Genomic DNA, 10885 nt, shown 5'->3' with positions numbered 1-10885 from the left:
CAACATTTTGCTCCAACAGAGTAACACGGTCATCCACAGTGGACCATTTCTCGGAAAGAAATTGGAGAGTGGTTTTGGTTTCTTCAATAAAAGTACGCAAGGCCCTAATCTCTTCCAATATAATGTCCATTGTTACCGAAGTAGGTTGTTTGGGAGGAGAAGAAGGGTCCTTTTTTAGTCTTTTAATGGAGCCTTTGTGAGGACCAGATGTTGGTGGAGCCGAGGATGCTGAGGAGTTTTTGGAAGAGGTATCATCCATTGCAAGGCACTGATAACGAGAACTCGTGTGGATTAGAAATGTGCGTGAAGTTGGGGATGGTTTATGCAAGTCCTTATGTAACCTCCCCATATAGGAGAAAAAAAATTATGAAGGTGAGAAAACTGGGAGAGAGGTATCACACTCACAAAATATAGTAATACAAAGAAGAATATTATGATCTAAAAGCTGGATATCTTTATGTACTACATAGGACAATAGAGATATGTATAAAACACAGCAATAGAAGTTATAGGGCAAATTCCAAGCAAAAGTACCACATAACCAGAGTCAGTGAATTAAAAAAATAGGATAAACCAATGCAATTAGGCAATGTAAATACATAGCATAAGACATGTGTACTCAAATGAGGCATAAACAGGCATAAAAGTACAAAATGAAGTGCAGCACCATACCAGTATGATAATAATGCACACTTAAATATATCATGTGACCACTGATGACTAAAAGAGAAAAATCTTCAATCAAAACGACCTTTGAAGAATGCAGAAAAGGGCATTGTGGAATTGTTCAATATATTTAGAAGAAGTTCCGGTGTAGCAATTGAGGAGATGAGAAAAATAAAGATAATGAGTGTAAAGTCTTATGTAAATGAGAGCGCAGATAGACAGAATGCTGAAGGCTCCTTAGCACTAAGCAGAAAATAAAGGTATGGCCGCTACAGAAGGAAGTAGAAAACACATCCAAACTTGAAGAGCAGATGTCCTCTAAAACAAGCTATTTGTACAAAAATTCCATTCCAGGTAGCGTTTACGTGGAGAAGGCTGCCTGAATGTCAGCAGAGGAAAATGTCAATAGCAGACACGTTTGAAAATGAAAGGCGGCATTTTATCTCCGTGAGGAGAAGGTAAAACATTTCATTTGCCTTTTTTGCTGTTCTCAGAATATATTGAATTTCACTAGAAACAGTGATTTCAATTGTACTCATCACATAATAGCGGGCAAAAAAAAGACAATCAATAAGATTATCTTAAAAAAAACATTCAACATTCTCAATAACAACCTAAAAAATAGAAATAAAACATATGTTACATGTTTTTTTTCTAAGAGCAATTTCTTACGCAAATATGAAACAACTCAAACAATAAAACATTATTATTAATTTACATACACTGTAAATAATGTTCTTTAGAAAAATATGCTGACAAAATATACAACAAAAAGTCCTTAATTGTTTTAGATACTTTTCCTCAAATAGTATGCGTCAAAACCTTTGTTTAGAAGTTGTCCAAATAGTAATCCTGAAAGGCCACATTTTGTTCCTAAAACTTTGGCTTTAAGAATATTAGGTAACAATTTGATAATTCTTTAGGTAAACGTTGTTTAAAAACCAATTGACTATCATTGCAATGTATCCAACCTGTCTCACATTTTAAATAAGCAGTGTAATGTCCAGATGTTGTAGAAGGACCATCATAAAAAATAATTGTTACAGCTACAAAAGTTCTTCCTGATATTGATACTTGAGTAGCTACAAAATTTTTAATTAAAGTTTCCAATTTTCTTCCATCAGCTGTACAACGTTGCATCATTAAAATTATATACTGTCCATATCTTTGTTTAAATAATCTTGATGACATTTCTTACTGACATTGGCTACACTCCATGTTTTGAGTTGCTCCTCTAACTAGGTTGTTAAAAGAAACTGATTCACAGTCTGTAAAGTCAAATAAATGAATCTTTCAGTGTCTATGTTAGTGCTACATGTTAACAAACAATTTTCACAATAATGTTCCCATTTATAAGAAAGGCCAGAAAGATTTTCAATATCTATACTAAGCATGGGCGTAAAATCCGTTACGCTCGCGGATTTTTCGTATTTTCGGAGAATCCGCAATCCGTGAACTCTCGCGGATGCGGCGAGAATACGCAAAATCCGCGCGAAGCGGATTTTTTGTTTGTGTTCGCACTGCTCGCGCTGCTCGCGGTCCGCGGCGCGGGCAGGAACAATCTCGCACTAGCGAAAGTACAAAAATTACTTAGTAAAGGAAGTGGCCCAGTCTCCAACTTCCTGTTCCTGTCCAGCAAGCTCCTCCCATAGGGGTGGGGTGAAGGAAGTGCCCCAGTCTCCAACTTCCTGTTCCTGTCCAGCAAGCTCCTCCATTTCCTGGCCACTTTGATTTCGATCTTGACTGGGAAGGATTACTTTTTGTGGTTGCTGCTGGATATTTGGATTTGAGGCCTTTTGGATTACTTTTGGATTCGAATTTTGATTTCACAAAGAAGTAAGTCGATGTTGTTTGTTTGTGGTGATTTTTGTGTGTGTTGTTTTTTTTCGACTTTTTTGGGGGGAAAATCTGCAAGTTCGCGAGCTGAGGATGTGTTTTTGCTTGTGTTCGCACTGCTCGTGTCCCGCGCAGCAACAATCTCGCACTCGCGAAATTGTAAAAATTACAATTCTGCTGCACATGAATTGAAAACCACCAGGCTTATTTATGGGTGCATGGATGATACAACTGTTTTGTTGAAATTATTTTTGTTAACATGATTCTGGCCAGGGCATGGATGACATTGGATTGTGCTGATTTTTGTGTGTTTTAGGACTTTTTGGGGTGGTGTTGGGGGCTTGCTATGGGGGTGGGGGCCATTTTATTGTCTGGTCCCGTGTGGGTGGGGGTCTAGGGGCCATTTGTAAGTTGTGTGCTTTGTGCCATAGGCCTGCACCCACTGTGCTCTGATGTCATCCATTATGCCCAGGGGGGCCCAGAATCGGTCTGTTCGCGGATTTTGTGGGTTTTTGCCACGTTCGCGCCGTGAAGCAACAATCTCGCACTCGCGAAATTGTAAAAAATGCAATTTTGCACCGGAAAACCACCAGCAGGCAGCATAAGCCTTCTGAAAATGGATGGATGGCATTGGATTGTGGTGATTTGATTTGTGTTGTGTGTTTTCACTTTTTGGAGTAGGGGTTGGGTGCTGGCTATGTTGGTGGTGGCCATTTTGAGGCATGGTCCTGGCCATGTGGATGGGGGGGTCAAGCGGCCATTTTGAAGGCAGGCAGTGAGCTTTGAGACATAGGTGTGCCTTGCTTTCACCCATTGTGCCCAGGCGGAGTCAGGGGTACATGAAAGCACAACCCTCTGTGTGTGTGCTCTCTTGGATCAATGTTAAATTCCTGTTTCCCAAAAATTTAGCAAATCCTAATTTTGAAAATTCCATATTGTGTGGTGTGCACGTGTGTATTCATAAATGCCTACTTGCTAACTGTTTATTCAAGCGCTACATATGCAACATTTATATTTACTGATGTTCCTCTGTCTTCGTTTGCGTTTAGGTGCACAAAACTACGCATCATCATCGTTGAGCATCAGTGCCAGGAAGAAGTGCTGCTGCGGCCTGTTGTTCCGACATCTGAAGAAGATGGCTCCAAAAAGAGGTGCCCGTAGGTCCTCTTCCAAGAAAGATGTCTCTACTAAGGAGAAGAAGAAGCAAGTGGCACCACTTACCAAGGCGACTGGTTGCTCAACCAAGACATTTTTTGGGCAACAACAACCAAAAAAACAAAGGCCCACCATGAGTGCTGCACAGGTAGCCTGTTTAGTTGTTGAATCACCAACGACCAGTGATGTTGGATCATCGCAAGAAAGTAGCAGCACGCCATCAACACAGGTTTTAACTCATCTCACAAGTACTATTCAACAACCAAAGCCGCAACAACAACTGCATGGGCTACTAGTACAAGCAGAAGTACATGCGCAAGGAGCTGTCCGAGAAGGAGCTGTCCGAGAAGGAGCTGTCCGAGAAGGAGCTGTCCGAGAAGGAGCTGTCCGAGAAGGAGCTGTCCGAGAAGGAGAAGGCCGAGAAGGAGCTGTCCGAGAAGGAGCTGTCCGAGAAGGAGCTGTCCGAGAAGGAGCTGTCCGAGAAGGAGAAGGCCGAGAAGGAGAAGGCCGAGAAGGAGAAGGCCGAGAAGGAGCTGTCCGAGAAGGAGAAGGCCGAGAAGGAGAAGGCCGAGAAGGAGAAGGCCGAGAAAGAGAAGGCCGAGAAGGAGAAGGCCGAGAAGGAGCTGTCCGAGAAGGAGAAGGCCGAGAAGGAGCTGTCCGAGAAGGAGAAGGCCGAGAAGGAGAAGGCCGAGAAGGAGAGGTCCATGGAGACTTGCAAGTAGAGGTCAGTGAAGATGGCCATGGAGCGGTGCAAGTGCCCACAATGGTTGTTCTTCCAGAAGTAGGGGCACAGGAGGAAATTGACTTTGGAGCCGGGGTATCATGTCAGGAAGACGAAGCCACTCCTCCTGATGATTCATTTTCTCCCAGCTCCCCAGCAAGGAAAAGATCAAGGAGGGTGTGTAGAAGTTCCTCTTCAAGCCCCGCTCCATCAGATGATGATCTGGATCTGGATTGGCAACCATCTCCGACGTCTGAGAGGGAGGCACACCATGAGCTGCGAATGGTATCAAATCTTAAAAGGAAGGGCCCCGGAAAGCTCATACTTATGGATCCGAACGTTGGACTTGATGAAGTGGTGCATTCTGATGTTGTTGAAGAGGATGACAGCAATGACCTAGTCATCACACATGTCAGTCCAGCCACACCGGCCATGCAGCAGACAGACATTTACACCCTATCCCGACGTCATGCTGAGCGTGACCCTGGCGACGTGCCACTGGTAGCACCACCAACGCAGTCAAGTAGTACCACAACTTCAACAAAACCTACAGCTCCCATATTTTCTCCCCGGAGGGGGACTCCATCCAGCTCGACTCCCTCAAGTAAGGTTGCTGCAATAATTGCACAACCCAGTAGATGTCTGCAAGGCTCATCCACCACTGCTTCATCTGGCATTGGCAGCAGTATCACCTCGTGTGGCAAAACCAGAAGTTTCCAGTCCCCAGTTTGGAACTTTTTTAGTGTCCATGAAAAATATGATAACATAGCCGTTTGTTGCATTTGTAAGACTAGCGTTAGCCGTGGTAAGACTGGTACCAACTATGGAACCGGAGGCCAGATAGGTCATCTTGAAAGAAAGCACGCTGTCGAATGGTTTCCGCACCTAGCAAACGTCAAGGGAAAGCGATCCCAAAGGGCAAGTGGCCAAAATATACCCATAGTAGGTGTTTCATCTGAAGATGATGGGGAGGTAGAAGAAGCGTCAGACATGTGTCCGGTTGCACCCAGTACCCCTTGCAGCACCACACCCTCCGTAACACATAGCAGGCACACTGAGAGTCTGGGAGACACACCAATGCGGAAAATGTCAACACTGATCAGAAGTGGGTCGAAGAAGGCATCAGCATCATCCCGTAAATTTGTCCAGCGCACCATTTCAGCCATGTTCTCCTCAGATGCGCAATTTCAACGCAACCACCCAACTGTACGCCTCTATAACACTAAGCTGGCAAAAATGCTAGCGGTGGACCTTCTCCCTTTTTCGTTTGTCGAAGGTGTGGGTTTCCTTGAACTCGTGGCAACATTGGCCCCTAAATGGAAGGTTCCTAGCCGGTACTATTTTGCCAGGGTTGCTGTTCCAGCACTACACAAAGAGGTGCTTGAGTTGGTGGGGGCAGCTTTGCAGAAGAGTGCTGTTCACACTATACACCTGACAACAGACATGTGGACCAGTTGCGCAGCCACTGATTACATGTGCATCACTGCACACTGGGTCTCTTATTCAGGGGTTATTAAACAGATAAATGCAGGTGGTGACTTGGTCGAGATTTTTAAGGGTGCTCGTAAACATGCAACATTAGCCATGTTTGGCATGGAGAAAAGTCATACTGCAGTCAACATTTTGGCTGACTTTAACAAAAAGGTCTTGCAATGGCTGCGCCCAAGACATTGCAAGGTTGGTTATGTTTCTACAGATAATGGCAGCAATGTAGTTAGGGCCATGGCGGACGGTTTCTATTTCAGAGTGCCGTGTTTGGCGCACTGTATCAACCTTGTTGTGCAAAATTTTTTGAAAAAAGAACTTGCAGTCGACAAAACACTGACCATCTGCAGAAGAATATGCACACATTTCAACCATTCTTTTAAGGCCCGGAAGGAGCTGAGGCGCAAGCAAAATGAACGTAGAATGCCAGTGAAAGCACTTATCCAGGAGGTGGCAACACGTTGGAACTCAACCTTCTACATGCTTGAGCGTCTGCATGAGCTGTTTCCAGTAGTCAATGAGTATTTCTACAACCTGGGTGGTGATACGACAGGAATGATACTAGCGGTGGAGCAATGGCAGCTAGTTAAAAGCCTGACAGACATGCTTCGGCCTTTTGAGGTCTTCACGCGTGACGTGAGCAGGGAGGACTGTTCTTTGAGCAAAGCTATCCCACTGTTGCTGAAGCTCGAGCACCAAGTCAAGGTGGTGTCTTCACAATTAAAGGACGTTGGAAAGAACGAAGCACATGAGTTGGCGCAGAGATTATTACAACGCCTAGTTAGCAATGAACGGCTTGTAAATATCAAGAAACAACAGCACTACATTTGTGCTACTATTCTGGATCCACGTTACAAAAAGCCATTGTTTGGCAAAGTAATAATTCCTTTTGAAACATCGGATGTTACAGAGTACAAAGGTTGGCTAGCTCAGTCAGCCATTCGTTTTGAAATAGAACGGAAGGAAACTGTAGGAGAAGACAGTACTACTAGTGAATCAGCAGGCGATCAGGCGTCCCAAAAAAGCACTTCACCATCTGTGCCTGTGGCAGAAGTGAGTGATTTTTCCTCTGAGCCGTTAACCACACCAGCAACCGTATCATCTCCACCAGGCGCATGCGATATGTCTGAAGCGAGTTGGCTAACTCAGCTAGGGTTTCCTGGTCCTAGAAAGGACACAGAAGTGCAAAGTACAGGAATCCGGGAGGACATTCTTTCAATGGTGCAGGCCTATCTGGATGACTCAACAGAGGTCAATATTACTGAGGACCCATTGGCGTATTGGCATGGGAAAAGAAAAATATGGCGAGAGCTCACCAACCTGGCTATCAATTACTTGTCTTGCCCACTCGCAAGCGTGTCTTCAGAACGTGTTTTTAGTTCTGCTGGTGGCATTGTGACTTCCAAAAGGTCCCGCCTCTTGCCCGCAAATGTGGAGCGGCTCACCTTGATAAAGATGAACCAGCACTTCATACCACCAGATTACAGAGTACGAGAATGCACGCAGGAAGAAGAGGACACCGCCCTACCCGAGGAAAGTTCTCCTCAGTTACCAGAAGTAACCCCGACTGATGAGTTAGCAGAGTATGAGGACGAGTTCTGCTTCCCTGACAGCGAGTTCTGAAAATGACTCAATCATTCATTAATTGTAAATAGTCCTCCTTATTCACTTTTATTCCTGTGTGTCTGCCTTTCTTTAGCAAGTGCTTCATCACATTCCCAACAAAACTGTAATCAACCAATAAAACAACAAGCCCATCAACAGAACTATCTTGATTTTGATGCCGCAGCATTCCTCAGGTTCACAACAGTTAGTTGACAAGAACTCAGTCCTGGTCGTCTATCCTGAGTCCTCCTCCTCCAGACTCACCCTATCCATTACCCATAATGCTGATGCCTGGATTCTGCACAATGAAGAAATGAAGGAGCCAGCCCTCAAACACAAATTACAGGTAAGATAAGCTTTTGGATGGGAGGTAGTATAATGGAGTATTCGGAGAGGCGAGAGAGTGACAGTGGTACTAGCAGCAAAGTCCTAGGGCTCTTGAATTAACAAAGTCTGTGACAGGCATTTACTTAGGAAAACATTTGGCCTATTGCACGTGAACGTGTAGGCGTTATATTGCTCGCTTGCCTGTCTCAGGGGTGCTGTCTCTGGGGCTTCTAGGTTTTAGGGTTGTGTCAGCACCGCTACCACATTTCTAATGTTGATTGCTTTTGTTTTGCAGAAAATCCACGCCGGGAAACTCCAGTTGTGGCCCTGCTGCAGAACGCGTTAGGACTCTGTGAATTCCAGTTGGAGCCAGCCCTCAAACACAAATTACAGGTAAGATAAGCTTTTGGATGGGAGGTAGTATAATGGAGTATTCGGAGAGGCGAGAGAGTGACAGTGGTACTAGCAGCAAAGTCCTAGGGCTCTTGAATTAACAAACTCTGTGACAGGCATTTACTTAGGAAAACATTTGGCCTATTGCACGTGAACGTGTAGGCGTTATATTGCTCGCTTGCCTGTCTCAGGGGTGCTGTCTCTGGGGCTTCTAGGTTTTAGGGTTGTGTCAGCACCGCTACCACATTTCTAATGTTGATTGTTTTTGTTTTGCAGAAAATCCACGCCGGGAAACTCCAGTTGTGGCCCTGCTGCAGAACGCGTTAGGACTCTGTGAATTCCAGGTGGAGCCAGCCCTCAAACACAAATTACAGGTAAGATAAGCTTTTGGATGGGAGGTAGTATAATGGAGTATTCGGAGAGGCGAGAGAGTGACAGTGGTACTAGCAGCAAAGTCCTAGGGCTCTTGAATTAACAAACTCTGTGACAGGCATTTACTTAGGAAAACATTTGGCCTATTGCACGTGAACCAACACGATGACAGTGTTCAGTTAAATGAAATTACTGCAAAACCACCACCCACCCAGCTCAAAAGTAGTAAAAAAACAGGTATGCTCAGATAAAGTTTGAAAAAGTATATTTATATCCCTAACAAAATAATCTCCCGCAAGACCCTCCCTAACCCCAACAAATAGTCCTCAAAAGTCCCCAAAAAACCCAACTCCCAATTCCCACCCCCCAAAAGTCTCAAAAAAAGGGGCAAGGGACACTCTAGGGATGCAAGCTGGTAAGTTTGGCCTCCAGGGCATCATGCTTTAGGGCCAGGGCATCATATTTTTCTTGGAGGATGGCTTGCTCTAGGCGGAGGCCCTCCACCACATTTTGAAATTTGTGCCATTTCTGGACCTCCGCCTCTAGGTCTGACACTCTGCGGAGTGCACGGCGCAAGCGACCTTTAACAGTGCTGCGAGGTGCAGCTTTTGCTGCTCGGCGGTGGCGTCTTCCGGCACGGCTCCGGTTCGCTGGAGCACTGTGCTTACCGGAAGAACGTGGGGTAACAGAGGAGGATGTAGACGATGTTAAGTTGGATGCACTGGAGTGCGTGTCATCCCCCTCGAGTTCCACCAGTCGCCGATATTCCGCAACAGTTGCTTCCAGCCTCCGTTGCCGGGCCAGTACAGCCAGCATACTCCTCGTTGGTTTGGAGGTTTTAGTATTGCCAACTATATGAAGAAAGAAAGACATAATCTGTAAGCAATGCTCTTTAGGAATATGATTAACACAAAATGATTCAGCAGGAAGTTGTGTCACAGTACAACTAGCAACTAGCCAGGGCAGTACAAAACTATTCAGGCCAGTATCATGGGCGTCCGCAGGGAGGGGCGCTTGAATCACCATTTCCCTTCCCACAACTCTCTTGTATCCTTGGTTTGGTGCTCTTTCATACGAAAGAGATGTGGCAGAAGTGAGTGATTTTTCCTCTGAGCCGTTAACCACACCAGCAACCGTATCATCTGCACCAGGCCCAGGCGATATGTCTGTTTCCCTCCCTCTCTCTCTCTCTCTCTCTCTCTCTCTCTCTCTCTGTCTCCCTCTTTCTGTCTCCCTTTGTCTCCCTCTACCTCGCTGTCTCTCTCTCTCTGTCTCCCTCCCTCACCCTCCCTCTGGCTCCCTCCCTCTCTCTCTCTCTCTCCTTCTGTCTTCCTCTCTCTCTGTCTCTGCCTCTATCTGTCTTTCGGTCCCAGCCTGCTGTAATTACCATATTGTAATTTGTCACTGGGCCACCACTGGATACACATCATATCCTATCTAAGAGTCAGATAGTACCATGATCCAGCTTACCTGTACTCGCCACCGCCACTGTCTCCTTCCTCACAGTCTGTACTTCTTCTTGGTCCGACTCCTCTAGCGCCGCCTCCTCCCCAGATTGACCCTCGGACTCCGAGTCAATGATGACCACATCCGAGCTGGCCCCGCCACCAGATGTTCCACCTACAAAGTAGATTTAAGAATGTTAGATTACACCACTCCACTAGTATTTGGTCTATGAATGAAAAAATGTGAAAACAACTGAAAAAGTAATTGACTGTCTACTCTAGTCTAAAGTAAATGTCCCTCCTTCCAGGGAAAGCTGTTGTCTTGCTTAATTTTTTTGTCACAATTGTTGAATGCTTGCTTAATTTTAACACACATTATTTTTCTCTGAACAGACAGAAACTGGACTTCTAAGGACAAGAGGAACATCAACTTGAAACCAGGTGAAAGCTCGGCTCGACCACAAGAAATTTCTACCAATCCAGTACTCATCAACTCTGCACCAAGCACTTTTCCATTTCCAACTAACTTTATTTTAATATATGTGTTTACTTAAACTTTTAATAAAGCTTTTAAACTTGAATTGACTCTGTAGTTTTTCCTCCAGAGAGTCCAGACTAGAGTGACTGAGCGAAAAGTTTTGCAATTTTTGGAAGGAGGAATCTGTGCTGCTGACACTACCAGGTTTATTTATACAGTGTGCCAAACACGCCACTCTGAAATATTATTACTCTGGTCTTTGGTGTCCATAGTTCGGTTTGTGGAGAAGTGTCCCTGCAACAGTAGTATTATGGATTTTGCTCCTATCTAAACACTATTTCGAAACAATTAAATTAGGAATGCTTGGACAACAATAGGTCCTCTATATTTAAATGAAAACTT

At 44.8% G+C, this 10885-nt stretch overlaps 1 protein-coding gene across 1 annotated transcript; it reads left to right on the top strand.

Moving 5' to 3' along the window:
- The first annotated feature begins 5900 nt into the window (after nt 1–5900).
- On the top strand, nt 5901–8158 carry LOC144825054 (zinc finger BED domain-containing protein 6-like). Its single transcript, XM_078683964.1, has 2 exons — nt 5901–7814; nt 8091–8158. The coding sequence occupies exon 1, from the start codon at nt 5963–5965 to the stop codon at nt 7484–7486; it is 1524 nt and encodes a 507-aa protein (XP_078540090.1). The 5' UTR covers nt 5901–5962; the 3' UTR covers nt 7487–7814; nt 8091–8158.
- Nucleotides 8159–10885: the final 2727 nt, after the last annotated feature.

This window comes from Lissotriton helveticus, chromosome 3_1 (assembly GCF_964261635.1).
Source record: "Lissotriton helveticus chromosome 3_1, aLisHel1.1, whole genome shotgun sequence".
Lineage (NCBI taxonomy): Eukaryota > Metazoa > Chordata > Amphibia > Caudata > Salamandridae > Lissotriton > Lissotriton helveticus.
Note: the sequence above shows the minus strand (reverse complement) of the source record. Positions and strands in the feature narration are given on the sequence as shown.

What these genes read in the sequence shown, in the direction of transcription:
- LOC144825054 (XM_078683964.1), top strand. Translation starts at nt 5,963, where the DNA reads ATGTTTGGCATGGAGAAAAGTCATACTGCAGTCAACATTTTGGCTGAC.